The sequence below is a fragment of the Quercus lobata genome, chromosome 3 (assembly GCF_001633185.2).
Source record: "Quercus lobata isolate SW786 chromosome 3, ValleyOak3.0 Primary Assembly, whole genome shotgun sequence".
Lineage (NCBI taxonomy): Eukaryota > Viridiplantae > Streptophyta > Magnoliopsida > Fagales > Fagaceae > Quercus > Quercus lobata.
The window spans coordinates 47,611,944-47,637,939 of NC_044906.1; the positions used below are offsets into that span (position 1 = coordinate 47,611,944).

Sequence of the window (25,996 nt, forward strand, 5' to 3'; positions counted from 1 at the left end):
TTCTGATCTCTAGATTGATCACCTGCCCAATTTCTTTTATCATTTCTAGGTCCTCCTGACCTTTGAGGAGTTGCACTATTCTTTACTCTCAGCTTTTGGCAATTTGGTCGAGTATGCCCTTGAAATCCGCAATAATGACACACATAAGTTGCTCTAGGACCTCTTTGTGATCGTGGGCGTGACTTGGCACGAGATTCAGACCTGCCCACAGATTGATTACGGGGATTCAACATCCGTTGGTTCACCACATTCTTCTTCTCCTCCACCTTAAGCTTCTCATCAGTAAGGTCAGCTACAACTGGATCTTTGGCCTTTACAAACTTCACTTCTTTAGTGACATTCCCAGATGAACTACTTCCTCCAGTATATCCCAATCCGGATTTGTCTGAAAAGCTCTTTTGAGATAAGATAACATCATCTAGCTTCTTGGTGGTGACCCTCTCTATTTTAGCATTTGCTTGCACAACCTCATTATCAAGAAATCTCACTTTAGTGTAAGTTTCGGACAACTCACCATTCAGTGTTTCTATCTCACATTTGGCCTCCCTATATCGGATTAGGAGACTTTTGTAGTCCTCCTCAGCCTTCTTCATTTTTCTCACAACAACCTTGGCCACCCTTGTGTACTCATCCGACTTCTTCAAGAGTGAGTTATAATTCTCTTGAAGATTTACTGTGCTTTCATCTTCTTCAGCATCTGATTCTTCAACAATTCCTAGTGATTCATCATCACTATGTTCTCCAAGGTCACGTACAAGCAGATTCAACTCATCTGAAGACTCAACATGAGCAATAGTCATAAAAGCCGAATAGTTCCCCTCTCCATCACAGCTCTCTTCAGATTCTGAGTCAGACGAATCCGAGTCACTCAAAGTCGTGGCATACACTTTACCTTTCGATTTCAAATAATTTGGACATTCCTTCTTAAAGTGTCCATACTCGTTACATTCGAAGCAAGTGACACCTTGTGTAGGTTGGGATTTTTTTCCATCTTTCTTTTTGAATTCCCTTTTCTCCCTTCCAGAACTTTGAAATTTTCTTTTATCATCAAATCTCCCATTATTTTTGAATTTCAAGAACTTTCTGAAATTTTTGACAAGGTATGCAACATCTTTGTCAACCACATCTTTTCCCGATGAGTCTTTATCTTCCACCTTCTCATTAATGGTCTTTAGAGCAAGAGATTTACTCTTCCGTTGATTGGGCAGCGACATCTCATAAGTCTGCAGAGAACCAACCAGCTCCTGTACTTTGATGTCATCAAGGTCCTTGCTCTCTTCAATCGCTGTCACTTTAGCACGAAAACTTTCCGGCAATGATCAAAGGATCTTCCTTACAATTTTTGAATCCTCCGTTTTCTCCCCCAAGTTGAACTTACTGACAACCACTTCATTTAGCTTCCCATAGAAAGAGTCAAAAGACTCATCCTCACTCATTTTGAGCTCCTCAAACCGAGTGGTCAGCATTTGCAACTTGGTGTCTTTCACTTTCTTCGTGCCTTCATAGGTGGTTTCCAAAATCTCCCATGCTTCTTTGGCAACGGTAATGTGAGAAATCCTGTGAAATTCATCTGGAGACATACCACAGAAAATAGCATTGAGTGCTTTACTGTTAGCATTAGATGCAACAAGTGCTGCCTTATGCCTTGTGGATTTGGCTGCCTCAGGTCTGGTCCAACCAATCTCAACAGCATCCCAAACAGATTCATCAATAGAACACAGAAAAGCTTTCATGCGAACCTTCCAAAAAGCATAATTACTACCATCAAAATATGGAGGTGCATTTAGGGATTGAGACCGATCCATCTCAAAAGGGAGTCAAGGATCACACAATGGTAATGAAACCAATAACAGTGTACCTGCTCTGATACCAATTGAAAGTTCAAAAATGTGTATAAACACCTTTGAACGTTTAGACCCCCAAATTACAACTTAACCAATTCAAGTAATATGTTAAACAACTAGTGTGCGGAAACTTAACATATGCTATAATATGAAATTGGTTAAAAACTATCTAAGCCAAAACAAAATACAATCCACAGCAGATAATAAAAAGGTAAAGATAGAGAAGAAGGAAGATGCAAAGACAAAGACAACACGCGATGTGTTATCGAAGAGGAAACCGAAACCCTCGACATAAAACCTCTTCGCCGCCCTCCAAGCTGTAAACAATCCACTAGAAAATACAGTTGGGATACATGGACAGCAATAGACCCTCCAAGCCTAATCTACCCAGTACACCTAAGCCCTCCAAGCTTCTTGCTCCAACGAGGTTGCGCCGAACCTTTTTCTTTTCTAGCTTCCCGGATTCCGCTACTAGACCATAGCATCAACCAATGAAGATTGGTTCCTTCCTAACTGCTTCCCAGAAATCCAAACAGCTGTCTCACAGTGATGATGATGGTGAGAACCAGGTTTGGTATAATGCCTCTCAAGGATTTGACAATGGAGAGGAAGAGAGTTGAGGGATTTGAAGAGACTCTAATGTATAGATTTTGGGTGAATCAATCTTGTTTTTCTTTAGGGTTTCTCTCTCAAAATTCTCTCTGGAAGCCCTCTTACAATCGTGGGTAAAAGGGGTATTTATATTGGAGTGGGAGAGGAATGTGAAACGTCAGGTTTTACAAAACAGGGGTGGCTCGCGGCTTGACCTCGCGGCTTGACTAAGTCACGAGATCCAGTCGCGAGATAACCGTATGGCCAGTTGTCCTGTTTTGTCCTGTAGTGCTCCAGCTTGCATGACTGTTCACCTTCCAGCATGCTTGGCACGTGTGCTGCGTCTGGCGGCTTGCAGCCGCGAGTCACGCGCGAGTCCCAGCCGCGAGTCACGCGCGAGTCCCAGCCGCGAGTCTCTATTTTCTTGCACACTCTTGAGCAATCTTCACTCTATCTCACTCACTACCCTTACATCAAACCCACCTAAATACAGGATTACTAAATGCTGAATTACAAGCAAATTTGGCACGGAATAAAGCCAATTAGATGGTTGAATAAATTCAACCTTACAGAGACAATGTTGGCTTCATTTTAAAAATGGGTCACTCACCTGAGAAATAATAAGAAAAATTTTAGACGTTTGCAAACCAAATATTTTTTACAACCACGTATTTAACCACAAAAGCAACGGACACAACTCACCACATTCCCCAAATTATGAAATGCAGAAATATAAAAGAAAAAAATATGAAGAACAATCAAATGTGAAGAAGAAAGAGAATAGGAGGAAGAGAGAGCACCACTTAAAATAATTAGGGAATGCCTTTATCATCTATAATATACAATATCAACTAATTAGTCAATAATTTCAAACCGATAACCACAAAAACAAAAAAAGAGATAAAAATATATATCATTTCCATACTTTGAAAAAGAATTCACACTAAAGTGAAACAATTAGAGAAAATATTTATAATAAAAAGAAGAATCAGTACCGCAAAATTAAAAGCAAATAAATATTAAAGAGACTAAAAATAAATAAATAAATAAGAAGAGGTTGTTCGGTGGGAGGATATTACCAATGACGGACATGTCAAGTAGATGAGTGGATTCGGAATGGCTCTAGATCTAGACTCTAGAGTGGCAATAGAAAAGAAGAATGACGAAGATCTGCTTTCTCTCCCCACTAGCCAAATCTCTTTTTGGCAGCCTCTTCTTCTCTCCACCTAAAAAAAAAAAAAAGAAATATATATATATTTATATATATATATATATAGATACAGGATAAAAAAGAGATGAGAAGAAAGTGCATTTGTTTATAAAAAAAAATTTGTTAGAGAAGAAAGTGCAGTTACGTTGCGATATAGCTGCATAATAACTGATCAATAGTGGCTAGCGGAGAAAGTGTGAACTGTGAAGAAACTGAAAAAGAACTGATGAAAAATGTATTTTACAATGAATTTGGTTTACAATTTGTTGTAAAAAAAATAATTAAAAAAAAAAAAAAAGAGTGTAGTAATTGTATAAGTGAAAAACGTGGTTGGCAAATTAAAAGCAATTTTTTTAGAGTGAAACATAGTAAATCTAATCGGTTAAAAAGAGGGGGGAAATGATTTTGTTAATTTAAAAAGTTGAAAACGTTCAATCAAAATAAAAAGTGGAAAGTTATCCAAAAAAATAAAGGTGGAAAACTAACGTGAAAGAGAAATGGAGAAGTGGGAGAAAAAACTGTTCTTTCCTTCTTCTTTTTTTTTTTTTTTTTAATTTAACTAAAAATTAGGAGTTTTGAAATTACTAATTTTATATGTCTAACCCTATAATTTAAGCCTTAGAAATAGATAAATTTAAGGGTATTTTGAGCATAAAAATTGAGGAATTCAAAACCCCTTAAATAATAGTATAAATTACACGTCTTACTTTTTATTTATTTGAAATAATTTTAAGATGAATTTTTAAGACCATTGCATTATATTTAATAGGCCTTGGCCACTCTCCCTCCTTCAAATTACTTAACACAGAGAAAAAATCTTTGTGTCTTCTCATTTTAAAACCAATCAAAAGAAATCATTACGTTAGGTCTATATGAGCGAAAGCAAGTAGTTCAAATGATAGTTTTGTTTTGTATTGTATTGTACCTGCCCTTTTGGTGTAGGCCCAGAGTGTTTGTTATCCTAGATTATTTGCGCCTGACTTTTATTTATGAATTCCAGTATTCACCCAAAAATAAATAATCAAAATCAAAAGGACTAATGCCTAAGGCTAAGGATTGATTGGATAGATAATTAGGAAGAACTGCAGCTTTCTCAAAGGACAGTGAAGGTCAGGAAGTGATTGGAATTTGATAAATCAAATTCATGTAGCCCACCAAGTTGTGAAGTGTGATGGAAAATACTTCCAAATCTCCGGGGACCCCTTTGCATCAGTGTGAAAACCTGTTCCATCATTATTAAATAAATAAGCACAAGGGGACCCCTCCAGTAGCAGAGACTGCTAGGACATGGTATGCTTTTAGGAAAATCAAATGAGGTTTGTATCAACTTTGCTTCCAAGTGAAAACAGCTAGAATTCTCGCTTGCTTAGAAGGAAATGCATCATCAATCACGTCAATGAAGAGTTAAAACGGGCAAAGATAAGACCCCTGACCCATGAGAAAACAACATCAAACACAAACCAATGTACAATCCTCTTATCTAATTCTAATCCAATCAGTAAAGAAAAAGACATTTGATCTTCAACCTGTTCCATATTAGAATCCTATTATCTAATTCTAATCATCTTTTGGTTTGCGGTTTACAGTCAAAAAACATAGTTCCTTCAAGGACAGTGAAGCATAGTCCTCCCTCAGATGATTGGTTGCAAACTTGCAATCATAGTCCAATAGGTAATTCTACGCTTTTGTAAAAAAGAGTGGCAACACGTTCACATTTGATCTGGACCGAGCCAGCTAGATCATTGTATTATTGAGAGTGTGATTACTGTCCCTATAGCATGCTTAATCATAGACAATTCTGTAATTATTAGGGTATATTGTCAAATCACTTAGAATCTTCCCAAAAGAATGAGCACAACTGCAAGTGGATGAAGAAGAAGCAATTAGAAAAAAAATGCAAATACAGCATCAAAGTACACCAGAAATCAAAAGGAATTCTCTCAAACAGAAGAAAGAGGATCGAATTTATTCTCACAGAAGAAATTATTGAAATAGAAACTAATTATGCCCCTCAAGGTTGATAAAAACGAGAGATACAATGACTTCACTTTGATTTTCCTTTTTCTAGTTTCCTTTTCTTTTTCTCTAACATGTTCAATTTCCTAATTGTGTAACCTTGAAATAAAATCAACTCAAATATTTACTCTACAAGAACTAGTATCGAGTTTCTTGCATACAAGTGAAAGAATAATTCACCATATTGGTCAGCACTTTGATCATCGTATGAATTCTTGGGCCACCAAAATTTTTAATGAGCCATAACCTGGATCACTGGCCAGCTTGTTGGGTTGAGGAATAACCAAATAATTTCAGCCACAATAATACAGTCGCTATACATTGAAACGGAATAGCATTACATATGGTCCTTGTACAATGTAATCTTTACCCCTCAGATCGCAACTGCAATATCAAAACAACACAGCTAATCAGTATGGTATTGGAGAGTTACTTTTTTCTTTCCTCTAATGCGTGTGTGCATGCCATGTTTTACAACAGCAACTCTAATGCCAAGAAAAGGGAAAAGGAAAGAGAAATATTTAAATATAAATAATAAACAAAATCTACAGAAGACTGAAAGTCTCAATGCAGCCTTCCACACAAGCATCTTCAAGTCAGAAAAGTTTGTTTTCTGACTTTCAAGTTCTGAACATAATCCTTGGGATTCTGTTTCAACAATAACTTCTATTCCATCTACTAATGCACACATCTAGTACCAACAATGGGTCAATAGCATTGTTGTGCAAATTGCACCTAACAAATACACACGTAAAGAGAACACAAGAATTTACATGGTCCGACAATCTAGTATCGAGTTTCAACGGATAGAAAGATTAACAACAAAATAGAAAGATTACAACAATGACTTAATGACTCTCTCACAAAACCCAAACCCCTAATACCTCCTAGCTTCATCTCATAAAATGGACAAGACAAGAAAATCTCTTTTTCTTCTTCAAACATTCCTGCTGTGCAATCAGTAATTGAGGCATTTCCATAATTTATATATGAGTTAAGGAACATGGTGTTGTTATTGTTGTTGTTTAAAGGAACGTGTGTCTCTAGTTTTGAGTGGTAACTACTAACTGTGAGAGTGCCTTTTTTTTGTGACACTCAGGCCCAAGGATCCCGGGCCTAAATAAAAGGTTTGGTGAACCGAGCCTTGACTCACCGCAGCTAACAAACTGTTTAAGAATCAAGTGATATACAGGGGATGCTCCTGACAATAAAAAAATGACAAGTAAGGATATTCGTATTGAAGAATGCCAAAAAAACAACAAGGTAAATTCAAAAGGAAAGAAGCAGGATTAGCAAAGTGATACAAAATTAATGCTAAGGGGATCCTGGGATTAATGAGGCATATTTCATTAATACATTGTCTGTTAAGTTACAGAAAGTTCACTAGGACGTGATATAAAGTTCAATCAAGCTCAAAAATTACAGTCTTGAGTGGCTATTTCAGCCTTCAAAACTTGCAAAGTTTGATTCTCTTCGAATCCGAGTATGTGCAATAGTGGCTTTTACAGGATACCGGGAAGCAATACTCGTTTTCCCTTAGTGTTTTTCTTTCTCTTCACCACAGATTTTACTGATAGTTTTTTATCTAGAAAATCTCTTCTTTTTTGTGTTTCTCTCTTTTTTCGCTGCCCTTTCTTCGCAACCCATCCCTTCCTTTTATAATGGAGTTCTGGTCTTCCCGGGGAACCGTTGGTTCCCCTGTTTTACATTTTTGCAAACAGAGCACGTCCTGTACCTATCACTCGGTAAGTCCCATTTCCCGTTTTTCTCATTCTTTCCTTCTTTCAGCTCTGATTCTTTTGAAAGTTCCTGGTTGGCCATCTTCTTTGGGATGTGCTGAGGTATGCCCTTCTCGGCATCACCGTTTTTTGGCAGTTTCCACTTTTCCCTTTTCTTTCCCATCTGGGCGGAATCCTGTTCTACCAACTTGAAAGCCGCTTGTTATCATTCTTTTTTTTCTACTTCCCTGTTCTGGTTCCCCGAGGTTTTTTTCTGTCTGTGCCATGAGAGGTCGCTGGGTTCTACTGGCGCTTGTGTTCTTTTGCTTTGTTTCTTATTTTCTTCTTTTGTCTTTTTCTTTCGAGCTGTCCTAGTCTTCCTTTGTCTTTGTGCCTGAAGGATCCGCGCCTCTTGATGGTTCCTGAGGATCCTGACTTCTTATCCCTTGTCGTGGTTCTCTTTTTTTTTTTGGATGCTTCTTCGTCTGGGCTTCAAGATCCCCTGGGCCTTTTTTATTCCTTCACAGTTCTCCTGCATCTGCTACTTTGGGCTTAGCTTGATTTTTCCTTTTGGGCCTCCTTCACTATGATCCTTTTTAGACCTCAACATTTAGCCCCCCGAGCTCGTGGGTTGCCTGAAGCCCACGCGTGAGTAATTCAGGTTTTCTAAGATTTTCGTAGGATCCCCCCCCCCTTTTTTTTTAACTTCTACTGGGTTCCCTTCCTTTTTACTTGGGATCCCGGCCCTTTTCTGCTGCTTTTGGTCATCTCCTTTTTGTGTGTTGCGTTCCCTTATTATTACTTTTTTTTGCAGTTTCCTCTTTGCACGGGACGTGGCAGTTGAGTTTTTGAGGTAAAATTCCTCTACCCACTTTTCTCGTTTCCCGTTACTTCTCATTAATAACCACTGATTAATCTCTTCTTCAAATTAAATTTTTTGGCAACTGGCGCGTCTTTCCATACACTGTCTTCCCCAACTGCTATTTGCGCCTTTATTGTAGCTGTTTCATCTTATCACTTTGCTTCTCTGAGTCTTTCATTCTTGGGTTGCTCTTTCTTTTTCTCTTCTTCTCTGTTACTCCGGTCTTCCCCCTTTTCGCACTTTCAATCTCTTCTCTTCTCATTGTACGTGTTGTTCCAATGGCTTCTTCTTCTTCCCGAAAGAGGAGGGAGCGTACCCCCAATCCTTCTGAGGGCAAAGGTTCTTCTGATTCTGCTCCGAGTGATTCTCGCGAGGTTACCGAACGTCTGGCCTTCCCTTTACGGGATCCTTGGTATTCTCTCAGTCCATTTTTCCCTCATGTATCTCATGGCGAGGCTCCTCCATCTCCTCATGCTTGGATGTCTTCTGGCCAAGTGGGTTTCTTTAGTTCCGCCCAGGTTCCTGACCCTAAAGAGATTTTTGACCTTCAGATTAGACAAGGAGTTCGAGAGGCGGTGCCTATCTTCTTTGATTTTGTCCCGGGAAAAATCCAGGGTTGGCCCATCTGGGTAGACAAGGAACTGTCTGATGTTGAGTTTGTGGGTCGCTTAGAGCGCGCTGGTATCCTAAAGGCAGTGGCTATTTCCAAAAACCTTAAGGGCTTTAGAGACGCCAAAGGGCTCAGGCATCTGGTACGCGTTGGTGCCCTTCCCTTCATACTTTTTTCTTCTCTGTTGGTGAATTGACGATTACCTTGGAGGATGTGGTTAATAACTTCCTCCTCCCGGTATTTGGTGACGAAAGCCCCTTTGATATTAGCCTTTCTGGGGAGGATCTCGTGGTGGAAGATAAACTGTTTGGTCATTTTGGTGGTCGTGCTGCCTCTTCTGGTGGTAAGCCGGCTAGAATGGGGAGATGGGTGATGACCCTCTCTCATGAGAAAAATTAGGAAGTGAGGTGGGCCGGTTTTCTGGCTTTTTGGCTTAGCAAGTTCTTGTTTAGTGAGTTCCCTGGGTATGGAGTTAAGTCTTCCTTTTTTCCGTTAGCGATCAAGTTGGCTTGAGGTACCCAATATCCTTTGGCCCCTCTGTTTTTAGGTCATGTTTACTCTCAATTGGACCAGATTCATGGAGATGAGACTTTGGGTGATTCTTGTTATGTGATTACCTCATCTCTTCACTGTGCTATCCTTCAGATTTTCATGTGGGACCGTTCTGCAGCTACTTTGGCCAAGTGCAGGAATTTGTGGCAATTCGACTGATGCTTTTCCCATTATTTTTCGTTGGATTAGCTTGAAAGGTGGTGGCCTCAATCTTGTGAAGTTATTTGACCAAGCATGGAACTTACATTGGAGATGCCCTCGTGAGTTTGGCCCTGGCTTTGCGTGTGATTCTGTCTTGTCTTCTTTTTTATCTTCTATAGGTAATACCTTTGACTTGTGCCGTGGTGATGAGGGCAGTCTGGCTTATCTTGCCTGCATTAGCCCCTCTTGGCTTCCTGTGCCTTCTTCGAGTGGCCCAAAATATACCCATTATTCAGCACACCGGGTGCTCCGACAGTTTGGTTTTGACCAGGAGTTCCTCCAGTTTTTAAGGACGTGGTGCCGTCCCTTCCTTCTTTGGATCATTTCTTGAGGCTGCAGGCCTTTTTCTTATTGGTCACGGAGGAGCCCCCAATTTGCAGTGCCCAACTCCCAGAGAGGAGTCTTTGCTTCTAGTGGCTATACTAGTTATTGGAGAAGAGTACAGAAGTCTTTCATTGACTATGTTGGCTCCGGTATAGTTCGGGAAACCCCGAATCTTAGTATTGTTTCTGCTCCGACATCCAATAGGCGTTTATCCCTTCCTACTGCTGGGATTGTTTCTGCTGCTGTAAGCAGCAAGACTGGATTCGCAGAGTGGCATGCCTCCAGGGGAGGTTGGGTGATTTATGCACAGGATTTTCCTGAGTCTTGGCTGGGTTATAGTCTCGTCATTGGCACTTCCTCTAGAGTGCCCATCAAGAAAGGTGCAGTGGAGACAATAGGCGTTGCCACTGCTCCGAGTAAAGGTAAGGATGTCAGGCTGGAAAAAATGAAAGCTGTTGATGTTCAGGAAAGCACAGAGGGTGTGAAGATAGGTCCTAAGACGAAAAGAAGAAAAACTGGGAAATCTCAAACACACTTGGCATCTCAGGAAGGCAAGGATGTCGGGGAACCTTTGGCTTCAAGGACCCGGAAGAAGACCAAGGTAGAGTCTTCTTTTTCCCAGGTTCCTGTGACTGCTTCAGTCCATGGTTCTTTAGGATCCTCTGGTTTTGTATCCCAGCCTCCTTAGGACCCTCTAGACGTACTCGTAGTAAGCAAAAGACTTTCAGAGAATCTGTAGAGAGAGAGAGAAGGGCAAGACTTCTTTCCTTCTTCTCTCTTTTTCACTTGTTCACCTTGTTGCACTTATTTCTTCTTTGTTGATGAGTGGTGGTTTCCTTTGCAATCCAAACGCAAGTCTGATTACAAGAAGGGCAAAAGCCAATCTTCTGGTGACGACGTGGTATGTGTGTTTTTTTTTTTATGTTCTCTCCCTTTTACTCTGGCACTGTGTTGTTAGGATTACCCCGTTGTTTTCACTTGGCACTGCTTTTTCCCTCCTCTTTTTCCTTTAGGTGGAGGTGTCTCCTCCTATGACCGGCAAGACTCTGGGAGAGGAAACTGTTATAGCTCTTTCTGTTGCTTTTCCTATTGTGGGGGAGGAGCCCCCTATTGGTGGTCTGGCTGAGGAAACCGGGCAACCGATGCAAGGTTCCTAGAATTCTCAGGATCCCAAAGCCTCTAAGATCCCTACATCTCAAAGTCCCCATCTTGAGCGCACTCCTAGTCCCATCAGGACTGTGTTTCCTCAAACATTGTCAGATAAAGGCGCTTTGGGAGACACTCATTTATCCAAACAAACAGGTGAGCCATGTTTCCTTGAAATAGCGTTACATCTCTATTTTCTTTTCCAGTTTTTTTTTTTTTGAGTTCCTTCTTTTCTTTCTCCTTTTAGGTCAAGCCAGTGAGAAGTCTGCTCCCAGTGTTGCCTCTTCCTTAGAATCAGAAAGTTCAGAAGATGAGTGCGAGCTGCTCCCACTGTGTTTCCTTTCCCTTTCTTTCCTTCCCTTCGCCCTTCTCTTTTTTTCATGGCGAAGCCCTCTGCATCTCTTCCTTCCTTTAGCCATTTTGCCATTGGTTCTTTACCTTTCTTCAACTTGCCTTATGTTATTTCCCAGAATCTTTGGGGAAATCAGGGGATCAGGAAGAAGAGGCTCTGCCTCGAGAAGCCGGTACTGGTTTGTTCTTCTCTCTCCCCTCTTTTTTTTTTTTTTTTTTTTTTTTTTTTTTTTTTAAGACTAAATCTGTTCTTCCTTTTCTTTTCTTTTTTGAATATTGATACAGGCTTTAAAGATTCTGAGCCTGTTATCCCTGAAGGAATTGTGAGATCCGTTCGAATTGCTGATCTTCAACCAGAGTAAAAGGCTGCAAGTCCTCCAGTCCCTGCAAGTGGTGACACAACGATGGGGGACGCCTCGAGAGTGGCTGCCTCAGATCTTGATTCAAGGTTTTTCTCCTTCCTAGCTCGCTTTGACCTCCTGGAATTTAACAGTCTTCATGCCAGCCATTTCCATGCTTTTGGGTCTTCTTATGGCAGCTTCCTGCGCTTCTCTGTTCCTGTTGAAGGCCTGCCGCTGTTAAGAGTCTGCTAAAGAGTCATGGGGATTTCACCAGTGGCTTCAGGGGAGGCGTTTTTCTGGGTAATATTTTGATGGAGTTGCTATGTGCTGTGCTGGTTTCCCTGGGGAATTCTTCTGTAGATTCTTTGTCTGAAGAAAAGCTTTTGGAGTGGAGAGGGGTGGTCCAAGACCTTTTGGAGGCCAAGTTCAATTTGTCTTTTTTGTTGAATCACTTGCGTCTGTTGGCTCATATGCTGTTTCAGAGGCAATCATCCAAGAGTATAGACATCGAGATAGCTGCTGTTGAGGAAGCTTTGGCTCGTGCTCACAGGGTTTTACAAGATTTGAAGGTCAAGCGGCAGAGGATCCTTTCTGCTTCGACTGTGCCTATTATTCCTCCGGATGCCTCCCTGTTGGCCGACCTCATTCCTTAGCTTACTTTAGATGAGTGCGTTTTTTTTTTTTTTTTTTTTTTTTTTTTTTTTTTTTTTTTTTTTTTTTTTTTTTTTTTTTTTTTCTGGTGTTTCAAAACTGCTTCTAATTTCTTAGTATGTGAATCTGCCTTTCTCTTTGATATATTGCCTTTTCTTTCCTCTTCTTTTTGATATATGACTTTTCTCTTTTCTTTCCTGAGTCCTGGACCATGGTTTCCACAGGCTTCACTGTAAGTTCTGGTCGAGGTACCTGGTGATCTATTGTGCAAGTACTGAACTGGGTACACCGGTATCTTTTCCTATATATATATATTTTGAGATACAGTCCCAGTTCATGAACTTTGACAGGTTCCCCTCTTTTGCCAAGTGCTAGGCTAGGTATCTTGGGTATTTTATTTTTACCTGTGATCCTAGACCTATGCACTTGGAACTGTCTGTGGGCTATCTGAAATTATCTGTGAGGTGAATCCTGGGCCATATGTAAAAGGGTATTACATACCTTTTTCTTTTCTTTTTTTTTGACTCAGGTATCATTCCTCAAATCTATCCAAACTTGGACTTTGCAGTATTTAAAGAAAGACTTAAATATTGAAGAAAATGGAACTTCATTAAAATATGGTCATTTTTAAGGAACAAAGAAAATCATTTAGTGCAGTATTGACCACAAAGTGTCAATCTATCATAGGTTCCTAAACAAAATCATTTTAGACCAGAATTCATGATAAAGGCTGAAATAAAAAGATAAAAATAAAAACACTTAGCAGATTGTGAAGCTGGTAAAAGGATCCTGAGGTACCAGGATCCCCTCGTCCTTATGTATAGTATTGTTTCAGTCATTTCCCATTTATGAGTTCTATCAGGACTGTCCCATCTTCTTTGGTAAGGTAATAATACCCGCTCTCATGAGCTGCACTAATGATGTAGGGTCCTTCCCATTTTGGGGTGAACTTGGAAGGCCCTGGCAGGTTCCTCCTCACGTGTTCCGCCATCCTTAGTACTAATTGCCCTTCAGTGAACATTCTTGGGCGTACTGCTTGTGCATATGCTCTAGTCATTCTTTGCTGCTACCTCTAGCTTCTTTTCTTGGTCAGCTCTCTTTCTTCTTCTACCCCTTCCAGATCTGCTAGCCTCCTTTCATTGTTTGTGTCCTCACTTTCTCCTTGATTTTCCTCCAGAACTACCCTTGGTGTAGGAATGACTAACTCCATAGGGCTGATGGCTTCTGTTCCATAGACCAGGGAGAATGGGGAGAATCATGTGGCTGTCTTTACAGAGCTCCTACATGCCCAAAGTACATCTGCCAGATGATCACTCCATTTCCCTCCATACTGATGCTTCATTTTCTTAAGGATCTTCAACATTACCCTATTAATAGCTTCAGCTTGGTCGTTTCCTTGTAGGTAGTATGGGGTAGATCTCCCATACTTGATGTGGTATGCTTCAGTTAACCCCTTCATGTCTTTGTTTATGAATGGGGTTCCGTTGTCACTGATCAATCTTCTGGGGATCCTGAACCTTGTGATGATGTGGTTTCGAATGAAATTTGCTACGGCTGCTCCAGTGGCTTTTTTCAAAGGGATGGCCTCTACCCATTTTGTAAAGTACTCGGTGGCTGCCAGGATCCATATGTAACCGTTGGATGGAGGGTTTATAGGCCCTATGAGATCAAGCCCCCAAGTGTGAAAAGGCCATGGTGTCGTCATATCCTGTAGAACATTTGGGTGAGTGTGAATTGCATCTCCCAGGACTTGGCAAGCATGACATGTTTTGACCAGCTCCTCAGAGTCTCTTTTCATCGTTGGCCAGTAATATCCCAACAACAGTAATTGCTTATACAACCTTCTCTTCCCCAGATGACTTCCACAATCTCGAGAATGTACTTCCCTGACTACTTCTCTAGCTTCCTTTGGTCCTAGGCATCTTAGGGGATCCCCACGGTATCCCTTTTTGAATAAGATGTCGTTTTGCAGGAAATATCTGTCTGCTAGCTTCTTGAGCTTGTGGGCCAGTTTTCTGTCGGTTGGCAGGATCCCCTGAGCCAGGTATCCTATGAAAGGAACCCGCCAATCTTCTGCAATAAACACCGCGTAACTTTCTTCTTTATCAATTGCCAAACGACACTCCTGACATTTCTCCTGTATAATTGCTGCTTCCTTGTCCATATTTGGCCAGTAATACCCCATGCGTTGCATCCTTCTATATAGGCTGACATTTTCTGCAACTCCACATGCTTGGGCGTGTAATTCTTCTAGCTTCGACTTTCCTTCCTTCTTGGTGATACATCTGGACAATATTCCTCCTGGCAGCCTTCTATACAATTCCCCTTCTATCTGAGTGTAATCCATTAGTTCTTTGATGTTCCCTCTAGGCCCTGCCTCTTTCATCTTTTCTTTGACTTCGTTCCTCTAATCCCATTGTTTGGACTCCCTGGGGTACATCCCTTGGAGGATCCTTACAATAGAATGTTCCTGCCTTCCTATTTTTATCAGCGTATCTCTCCCATTAAATGGTATTTGGGATCCCAAGGTGGCGAGCGCATCAGCAAACCTATTTTCACTTCTTTGAGTGTACTCTATGCTAAAAGTCTAAAATTCCAGCTCCAGCCTTTGTGCCCAAGTTCTGTAGGCTGCTAAGCTTTGTTCCCGTAATGCGAAGTCACCTTTCACTTGGGAGACTACAAGATTGGAATCTCCCAACACTCTCATATGTTTCACTCCTATGCTGAGTGCTATAGTCAACCCGGTTAAGTATGCCTCATATTCAGCTGCATTATTAGAGCACGAGAAACCAAGCTTGAAAGACAAGGGTATGATATCCCCATTTTCACAACTTAGTACAATTCCTACCCCATTTGAAGTTGCTGTAGGCGACCCGTCAAACCTCATGGTCCATTTCTTCCCTGGGATCTCCATTACTACTACCTCACCAGGGATTTCTTCGCTCAGCGGGCCTTCCTCCTTTCTTGGGAATTGAGCTAGCAAATCTGCTATGGCCTGGCTTTTGACAGCCTTGGGAGTCCTTATGCCTATATCATATTGAGAGAGCAAAACTAGCCATTGTGCTGTTCTTCCCATGAGAAGGGGCTGGTGCAGGAGTGCTTTTATGGGGTGGGACTTGGTTACCAAAAGGATTTGGTGAGCTGAGAAGTACCTCTTTAGCCTTTGGGACGCGTAAATGATCACTAGGCAGGCTTTCTCTATTCTGGGGTACCTAGTCTCGGTATCCTTGAGTGTTCTGCTTACATAATATATAGGCTGCTCATTCCCTTGGTCGTCTTCTTGTGCTAGCAAAGCTCTTATTGCCTGGGAGTTTGATACTAAGTATAGCAGCAGAGGTCGCCCACATACTGGTGCCTGGAGGGTGGGCAAATGATTCATGATGCCCTGAATTCTTTGAAAAACTTCCTGCTGCTCCGTCCCCCAGGTAAATTCATTCCCCTTTTTCAACAGCTTGGATAGACCTGTTGTAGCTGAGTCCAAACCAGGCACAAATCTCCTAATATAGGAGACCCTTCCTAGGAAGCTTTTGAGTTCCCTAACAGTAGTTGGTCTTCTCATTGTGGCGATAGCTGTGGCCTTGGTTGGATCCACACTTATGCCTTTGTGATGTACCAGAAACCCAAGGAACTTTCCAGCAGACACTCCAAAGGCGCATTTCATGGGGTTCATACGTAACTTATACTTCCTGCATCTTTCAAAGACTTGCTCAAGTACTTGGAAATGTCCTGTTCTGGTCTTTGACTTTACCATAATGTCATCTACATAATCTTCCATCTCCTCGTGCATCATGTCATGGAAAATGGCTGTCATGGTCCGCTGATACGTAGCCCCCGTATTTTTGAGGCCAAAGGGCATTACAGTATAGTAAAAGTTCCCAATTGGAGTTCTGAATGCCGTCTTCTCTGCATCTTTGGCAGCCATGCGGATTTGGTTGTACCCACTATACCCATCCATAAATGAGAAGATTGAGCTTCCTGCAGCTGAATCTACAAGGAGGTCAATATTGGGCAAGGGGAATTCATCTTTAGGGCATGCCTTATTCAAGTTACGAAAATTGACACAGCAACGGATCTGACCATTTTTCTTCTTCACAGGTACAATGTTGGAAAGCCATTTTGGGTGTTGGATGGATTTGATAAAACCAGCTGTTAGCAATTTTTTGACCTCTTGAACTATTTGAGCTTCTACCTCAGTGTGGAAGACCTTAGCCGGTTGAACTACTGGCCTTATCCCTGGGTCCACATTAAGAGAATGGACTACCAATCCTGGGTCTAAACCAGGCATCTCATCATAGGTTCATGCGAACACATCTCTGTATTTTTGAAGCAAGGTTACCAGTTGTTCCCTTTCTTGCGCCACCAATTGACTGCTAATGAAGACAAGCTTTCGGGATCCCGGTTCTGTTTCCAAATCTATTTCCTTTAATTCTTCCTTAGGCTGAATCTGGGCCTCCTTAACTGGTTCTTCTGGAATTTCTTCTTGGGCCATCATGCAGCTTGGCAGTTCGGGACCTTCCTGCATAATGCATTCGGGTCCCGCGCACCTTCACAAACGGTAGATTAGCCTCCCTCCGGGTTCCCGCACCACCATACATTCTCGGGATCTTGAAGAGCTGGGCTCCCTTTTTTGTCTTTTTCTTTCCAGAAGGTTCCTCAGGTCACGGGTGCCCCTCCCTCCTTCTTCTTCTTCTAGGATGGGTGCCCCTGGGGTCCCTGGGGCGGGGCTCTCAGCATCTGGCTCCAATTCATCATAGAACATTGTTTCTGCAAATTTCACTTCTCCCTGGCTGAAAGGATTATGGTTGGCAGGGATCCTTATGGGCCTCCCATTCAGTCTCTCTTTAATGCATTGATGGAACGTGGATGGAATAAGGCGATGTTTATGAAGCCACAGGCGTCCCAGCAACACATGATAAGAAACTTCTGCATTAATCACATGAAACCTTGTTAGGGCTACTGTTGGCCCTACCCTTAAGGCTAGCTGTACGTATCTTTCTGTTGATTCCACCGATCCTCCAAATCCTGTTATTTCCATGGGAGCCCCCAGGATCCTTCTGTCAACTAAGCCCACAACTTCCAAGGTACTCAAGGCTATGAGATTGAGTGATGCCCCCGTATCCACCAGTACTCTTCTGACTTGAACGCCGTTTATGGTGGCCATTAGATAAAGGGGTCTACGGTGGCCTGGGTGCTCAATCTCCATGTCTTCATCAGTGAAGGTTATTGTATTGGTTGTCTCCAAGAAAGCTCGACTAGCATGTGACTCTGCTGTAAAGCATTCCATCCCTGAATCTGCTGCTATGCTCATGAGAGACTCTGTGGCCACTCTTCTTGCTTCTGGTCCGAATCCTAATTGATTGAATAGTGACCTGAACTTAGGATTCTTCTGGAGGGTCCTGACCGTGCTCGAGTGGAAAGATCCTTCAGATTCTCCTGCTTCTGCCGGGTTCCCATGTATTACTACTGCTACCACCCCTTTCCCTTTGTGGTTAGGTAAGGGGTTCCTCTGCACTTCTGGCTCCTTCTGAGTGAGTTCCAGGGTTCCTTCCCTCAACTTTTTGTGGAAGAGTCTGCGAATGGTCCAGCAATCCTTGGTGGAGTGCTTAACATAATTATGGATTTTGCAAAATAAAGGGTTTTTCCTTTCTTCTTCAGTTGGTGGCATGGACACAGTGAATGGCCTAACAACCCCATCTCCGATCCATTTATCTAAGACATGGCTTAACTCTTCAGCTGTACATGGGATCACCGGTGGTTCCTCGAACACCTTCCCATCTGGTCTCTTCCTTTTTTCTCCTACTGATGCTGTCATAGCTTGGGATACGGGCAGCCTTTTTGTCCTCATGATTTGTGCCATCCTTCTGGTTCTCTGTAGCAAGTCAGCAAACTGCGTGATACATAGATTTTCAAGGTTGAGCCTGTAATCAAAAAGCATGTTGGCTACATAGGTTTCCACGAGCTCCTTTTCTTCGTGGTCCCCATAGCAGTCTAAGGACACATCTTCAAATCTTTTAATGAACTGGACGGGATCCTCTCCAGGTCTCTGCCTCACCATTTGCAGGTTCTGGAAAGTGATCTTGTCTTCACTAGGATAATATTTGGCAAAGAATTTTTCCATCATCTCATCCTAGGTTTTGATGGACCCGGGTCTCAGCGTGGTGTACCAAGTGTATGCCCTATCCACTAAGGACTTGGCGAATTTCCTTAGACATAATTCTCTGTCTCCTGCATAGGGGCCCATAGTGTGGATAAACCTACTCACATGTTCCACAACACTTCCATTTCTTCCATCGAAAGGATGGAACTTTGGGGGTTCGTACCCCTTAGGGTATGGTTTGCCAAGAAGTTCTGGAGGGAACGGGGGATCCCAAGAGAATTGCTTGGGGATCCCTGAGAGTTTTTCCCTTTCTTGCTCCAGGAGGGCATTGACATCTGCCAGTGTTAAGTACTGAGGGTTGGCTCTTCCTCCCACTGCTGACCCTCCTTCTGGCTGCGTTCCATCTTAGTGACCAGTAGGGGGAACATTGTCTCTGATTTCCTGTGTCCTGCCTTCTTTGAGAATACGAACTTCTTGCTCCAGATCCTTCAACATTGTTGTCATCCTGGCCATGAGGTCCGGTTCCTGTCTTGTGTGTCTTTGTTCTGACACAACCTCCTGTTCTACCAGGGGTATCCCGCCTCCTTGCCTGGAAGCTACCTCGTTTTCTCCTACGGGCTCAGAGGCCGTAGGTGGCACATTAGTTCCTTTGCTGTTTCTTTGTCTTGGAGGCATACTCTGTGAAGGGATTGCTTCTTCCCTCTCCTTTGCCCAGTCCCCAGCGGAGTTGCCAAAATGTGAGAGTGCCTTTTTTTTGTGACACTCAGGCCCAAGGATCCCGGGACTAAATAAAAGGTTTGGTGAACCGGGCCTTGACTTACTACAGCTAACAAGCTGTTTAAGAATCAAGTGATATACAGGAGATGCTCCTGACAATAAAAAAATGACAAGCAAGGATATTCGTATTAAAGAATGCCAAAAAAACAACAAGGTAAATTCAAAAGGAAAGAAGCAGGATTAGCAAAGTGATACAAAATTAATGCTAAGGGGATCCTGGGATTAATGAAGCATATTTCATTAATACATTGTCTGTTAAGTTACAGAAAGCTCACTAGGACGTGATACAAGGTTCAATCAAGCTCAAAAATTACAGTCATGAGTGGCTATTTCAGCCTTCAAAACTTGCAAAGTTTGATTATCTTCGAATCCGAGTATGTGCAATAGTGGCTTTTACAGGATACCGGGAAGCAATGTTCGTTTTCCCTTAGTGTTTTTCTTTCTCTTCACCACAGATTTTACTGATAGTTTTTTATCTAGAAAATCTCTTCTTTTTTGTGTTTCTCTCTTTTTTCACTGCCCTTTCTTCGCAACCCATCCCTTCCTTTTATAATGGAGTTCTGGTCTTCCCGGGGAACCATTGGTTCCCCTGTTTTACCTTTTGCAAACAAAGCACGTCCTGTACCTATCACTCGGTAAGTCCCATTTCCCGTTTTTCTCATTCTTTCCTTCTTTCAGCTCTGATTCTTTTGAAAGTTCCTAGTTGACCATCTTCTTTGGGATGTGCTGAGGTATGCCCTTCTCGGCATCCCCGTTTTTTGGCAGTTTCCACTTTTCCCTTTTCTTTCCCATCTGGGCAGAATCCTGTTCTGCAAACTTGAAAGCCGCTTGTTATCTTTCTTTTTTTTGTGCTTCCCTGTTCTGGTTTCCTGAGGTTTTTTTCTGTCTGTGCCATGAGAGGTCGTTGGGTTCTACTGGCGCTTGTGTTCTTTTGCTTTTGTTTCTTATTTTCTTTTTCTATCTTTTTCTTTCGAGCTGTCCTAGTCTTCCTTTGTCTTTGTGCCTGAAAGGATCCGCGCCTCTTGATGGTTCCTGAGGATCCTAACTTCTTATTCCTTGCCGTGGTTCTCTTTTTTTTTTGGATGCTTCTTCGTCTGGGCTTCAAGATCCCCTGGGCCTTTTTTATTCCTTCACAGTTCTCCTGCATTTGCTACTTTGGGCTTAGCTTGATTTTTCCTTTTGGGCCTGACTCATTCTTTTGGGCCTCCTTCACTATAATCCTTTTTAGACCTCAACACTAACTATACATGTCTATGTTGTTATGGCTACTACTAAGACCAGTTGGGTTGATGTATTAGTTCACTTGTGGTTTTCATTGCTATCTATGATTATGAAAATTTTATTTCTTTGAAATTTTTTTTTTTTTTGGTTTCTCCATCTGAAGGCAATTAGAACAGAACTTCTATACTGATTCATTGGTAAAAACTAACAAGTTGGTGGAGAAACACGTTTTATGCATTAAACTGCAATGAATGAATAAGGAGAAACCAAACATGCATGATGATATAATAAGAAGGGAACTGCAGTAGTCCCACATGGCTTGTGTATGAGATACCGAGCTGTGGAGCTAAATATAAAAGTAGAGCAAAAGCCCAAGAGAAAAGCATATTTGCGCTTGGGGCAATGACACAGCTAGTGAGGTTCTAACCGAGGCGCCGTCTATTGCTGGTTGAAAACTATTTCCAAACCCCCTCTTAGGCCTGGGTTTGGCCCTGGCCTTTGAGAATTTCTGCAAGGGCTCCCTCCGGGGTAAAGCCCTGCAACTTGTTGTAACAGAAGTAATTAGGCTGCCAGTTAGTTAAGCTGCAGCCAATCACATTGTGGGCAGTAGCTGTCTGTTAATGCAGCAGCCAATGAGATTAGTTTGTAACTAACTAGTTAGTTAGCTCTGAAGGAATTAATCAGAAATAAGCAACATTCGAGCCAATCAAACTACTCATTGCAATATAAGTAATTTGCTGCATGACTTGTTACACAGATTTTGATTGAATGACATTTACTTAGCCTTGAGTACTATTTTCAAAGTGTTCTCTCTATGCAATGGTATTATCCACCTATAAGCTTGCCTCATTCTCATTTAATTTCTAAGCATAAACAGCAACCCCAACCAGCCTGCATCAAGATGGGCATCTATTTTAGGGTCTACTATTGTTGTTTAGCACCATTTTCATATTCAGTACTAACATTTCCTATAAAAAAAAGTATTACGAAAGAACCTGTTTCTAGATATTGCTTCATTAAGTTCCAAAATAAAATCACAATTTTCTCCCTAAAGGACATAAAAACTCATTTCTTTTCAAATTTGTTCCTTCTAGATATTGCTATCAAATTTCAAATAGCAAGTACCCCAATATTTTGAGATTTCCAAGTTTGTCAAAGTTCCACAGATGAATTCTGAATGTCATACCTTTTTCCTTCTATTATAGCAGCAAGAACTTTAACTGCTATCAATCATTACTAAGTAGTAACAAAACAAAACATGTGTGTGAAACATTGAAAAAGGTATTGCAGTAAGGAAAAACAAGCTGACCTCAGGCAGGGTAATCTTTAATAAGTGAAGAAATGCCCATTCAAATTAACCTTTAAAACAGTAGATATAGAAATGACAAATTACCTAATGTCCAAAAAGCTTAAACTTATAGGCAGTAGTGAATTTAATCACTTAACCATTATTCTAATACCCTCACTCACATGTGGACCCAAACTCCCAATATTAATAAGTGGTTAAATGGGAGCTAGTGTAGAATGCAGGGTTCAAACTGACAAGTCAGAACAAAACATGACAGAAATCACACCCTAAGCTTTTCTACAGTGCCATTTATTCCTGTTAAGAAAACATCCCTCACTGACTGCATAGAATTTTATTTTGGCATTAGTGCAAAAATTCCCACGAAATCAACCCAAGCCCTTACCTCCTATTTAATTGAATGATGCTTTCCACTGCCCTAAGGAGAGTTGATGTCTCGTACAAACTCTAGTTCCAACAATGAATAGAGAAAATTTGTAAAGCAAGACCCTAATCCTTTGTCCAACAATTATAAACTCTAGTTCCACAAAGCTTCATCAATTCTTAACCCACCACAACACCTAGTACAAATTCTGCCACCCCCATAAATAGACCACGTCCTATTATGATTTGGTCCATAAAACCCTTGTGAACACCTACTGAAAACCATCTTCAACATAGCGAAACAAGTTTGAATTGGTGGTCGTTGTTGTTAATTCCTAACGAAGTAAGAAAGAAGCATAAGCCAAACCAGCTTTGGAAGGAATTTTACCCCCATATGCTCCAAATCATGCCAAGCTTCAGCGATCTTTTCGTTTCCTCACAGCTGCCTTGGCCGGTCTCATCTTACCTGAAATTGAAAGCAGAGCACATTACTCGAATGCACACATTCCCTAACAGCCAAGGTAGAGTCTAAAGAGAGGGATAGACCATGTTTTGTACCGTGAACATCAAAGTACGTGTATTATTAATAATATCCCCATAATGGCAATTATTGTTTGGAATAAAAGTACTTTGTACAGAGTAAAATTTCTGAAAAAATAACCATATACACAACCGTAGTCATTCACAATTAATTCACAGTTATTGACAATATTATATGCATTGGGTCGATTGGCATATCTAAATGAACTATTAGCTTGACATTAATGCAACATTTGGTGGGATGGAGGTCTAAATGAAGACAATATCAACAACTGTGCTATATATACATGTACATTGGGTTGTCTTCCCTTTCACATAAATGCATGAATGCATGCTTCTCATCTTATTGTTTAATTAAATAACTTTGGAACAAGTTTGCAGGGAATGCATGGTATTTACCGTCACTGGTCCCGCAAGCAAGGGGATGTATGTCAGTGTGGAGTGATCTTCATAACCCATGGACCAACTCAGTATTTTCACTCCATATTTGTTCAATCTGTGCAGCCGATTCGTCGGGGTTAGGAAGTGAAGGTTCTTGGGTGGGCCCAGCCTAAACTACAGGTGGGGTTAGTAGGTCAGGTGAGGGTACAAATATACAGCCACCCTCGTGGGCAGAGCCGCTAAACAATGGGGGAGACAGCCGAGTGGGTAATGGGGATCGAGGGCGAGCTTGAGCATGGGATGTGTGTTCTGCACTATCGTCATGGTCAACGGGGTGGGATGGCTGGGCAGTGGCATCAGATGTGCATCGCGATGACCCGGCGCCATCCATGTATGTGTCCCAATCGCCCTCCAACGCCTCATCATCTGTACAAAGAAAATTTTATTTATTAAGATGACAACAAGGAATTGAATCACTGAATAAACGGGATAAGTGAGAATCGTTTCAATTTTGGTAATAAAGAATCAGTTTGAGCCATTGAAATTTGTGAAATCAGCAAAATAGGATATCATGTGTGGCTGTGATGAAAATATACTTCGCTACTATAATACATCCTCTAAATAAATTACAACTAAAAGTACTAGAATTGGAAGTCAGTAAGAATTGGAGGTATTATAGTTGGAAGTTACCCAAGTCATCCTCATCGTCAAAACCACCTCCATGACCTCTAGGACCCCCACGACCTTCACTGCATCCACGCCTTCCAGACCCACCACCTAGCTCGCCACGGCCTGTAACCTGTATGGTTGTCTCACTCGCCGTGGCATGCGCGTTCTCCAATGCCGCTCGGCTCAACTCTCCAACAAGATCCAACGTCTTCGTCAGGTGGTTGTAAATTTCGGAATCTAGTTGGCATTGCAATAGTAATTCCACATTGGACTCAACCTACAGAATAAAGGAGTTGCATTAAAACTTTTCTGGTTACTTTAGTGTTCTGCACAACTATGCCTTTAAGAATTGAGAAAGTATAAAGATTTAAGGGCAAATCGTATGATTTTTGAGTATATCTCTTGGTAGGTAATTCATGACTGATTTGGAAACAGATTATGCATGATGAGCTAATTCATATATATATGAACATTGAAATGGCATACCTAGTGGCAAGAAATGCATATCTAGTGGCAAGAAATGAAATGTTCTCTAATGAATGTCAAAATATTGAATGGCTCCACAAAACTTAATTTTAAGAATGCATGCAGCAACACACATATATTGTCAATCCATAAAAGAAGCATCGAATTGTTGCCTTACTAGGATTTCCCAATATGCCGACTCTCGTGTAATGTACCGTTTGATCGTGCTTCGGCACGACGCCATGTAAGCAGCAAGGTACGTCATGTCCCCATCCAACCTTAGTGCGTCAGCAAGATGTTCCCCTCTATGGGCCCATCGGTCAATGTAGACAGCATGTTCTTGCACTCAATCCCTCTCTAGTTTACCTTGGAGGGAGATTTTGTGGAGATCAACCGATGTATCCACAAGATTTGGTGGTGCTTGCTTCATCCCAAACTGACGAAAGACATGTTCGGGATAATGATCCTCTACTATCCAAAAATAGATCAACGGCACAATGGCCCTCCATATATGTCGGCCGACAATGCAATATGGGGGTAGCAAATCTAGGACATCCCTATACAGCTCCCAAAAAACCTGAATAAATGGTCAACAAAAAAACAAATCAAATACGATTAATTTGTGGCAATCCTCAATATGAGCAAAAATGTAGAAGACCATTGAAGAACCACTTCACTAAAAATCCGAAGTCATTCTTGACCTATTTCTCTCTCTTATTGGATTTGACATGGTAAGATGCACCCGGATACTACTGGTTGCACTAGCTAAAACCGAGGGAGAAATTTGGTACGTGGTTCACAGCTAAATATGTGTGAAATGTTCGTAACTAATTCCTTGCATATATATGGTCTAATTGACCAAAGTTACATTATTAACTATACACATGCAGTAGTTGACAACCCTACCAAGTGAAACAACAAAACTAGGGAGAATTATATCCTCATGACATGAAGTAGTAGAATACCTAGTGTGCCCGTATGCTTGACAGTTACGCACGATACGCAACTAGCACACGTGTGGCATGCTCTGTCATGCTTTTCGGCCTTTTCCATCTAGTAAACATACAATTTCGGACAACGCTCATTAGTTAATATCAAACAACCATGCTGCCATAAGAGTAAAATGCTTAGCAAAAATGAAGCCATTAATTACCTTTTACCTTTTTAGTGGAAAATACTTATTAGAAATAAGTAAGGAAATACCTAAATCCTTTGGGGTATTTTCTCAGTGTTTAAATAGTGTCTTCTTCATTATTATTATTTTTTAGAGAGTTGTCTTCTTCATTATTAATGGTGGGTTTAGCATCTAAGGGCTTTGGGGTTAGTTACTTAAGGTTTAGATTTAACAGTTTCAGCTACTGGAGCTGCATCAATCTTAACATTGAGAGCAATAGGAGTTCTTTGGTTTAGGGCCTGTTGAGGAGTTCTAACATAGAAGAATAGGTTGTTGAAACTATGTTTTGGTGTGATAGCTAGTGAGGTAAATGACATACGGATATCACCAACCAAGAATTGGCATGAAATTGAAACACTACCTACTAATCCTTAGGATGCACGGTAACCAAAAAATATTACTAATAATAAAATAGAGAGATTTGACTGTGTGAATTTCGGAGAATATGCCCTAGGTAGGCAGAAATCAAATTTTGGTATTACATTAAAATTATTAGCTCCTAATCCTTATTATGCACAATAATATGATTTCATCCAGTTAAATTTGATAGACTTAAAAGCCAGCAGAGTTGAAGAATTTTAAAAGT

At 41.2% G+C, this 25,996-nt stretch overlaps 1 protein-coding gene and 1 non-coding gene across 3 annotated transcripts; one reads left to right on the top strand and one right to left on the bottom strand.

Annotated features, from left to right (window-relative positions):
- Positions 1 to 5,693: 5,693 nt before the first annotated feature.
- On the bottom strand, positions 5,694 to 24,637 carry LOC115978708. Of its 2 annotated transcripts, XM_031100555.1 has the most exons (5): positions 24,415 to 24,637; positions 23,793 to 24,048; positions 23,121 to 23,528; positions 22,570 to 22,647; positions 5,694 to 6,045 (listed from the first exon to the last, which is right to left on the bottom strand). In XM_031100555.1, exons 1-3 carry the CDS (start codon positions 24,499 to 24,501, stop codon positions 23,272 to 23,274), a joined length of 600 nt encoding a protein of 199 aa, XP_030956415.1. In that variant the 5' UTR covers positions 24,502 to 24,637; the 3' UTR covers positions 5,694 to 6,045; positions 22,570 to 22,647; positions 23,121 to 23,271. The 2 variants fall into 2 exon arrangements, with proteins under 2 accessions (XP_030956415.1, XP_030956414.1); XM_031100554.1 differs by lacking the exon at positions 5,694 to 6,045 and having other exon boundaries at positions 21,978 to 22,647.
- Positions 20,897 to 21,048, top strand: LOC115983079. The gene has a single exon (XR_004089880.1). It is a non-coding gene; the product is annotated as a U4 spliceosomal RNA (small nuclear RNA).
- Positions 24,638 to 25,996: the final 1,359 nt, after the last annotated feature.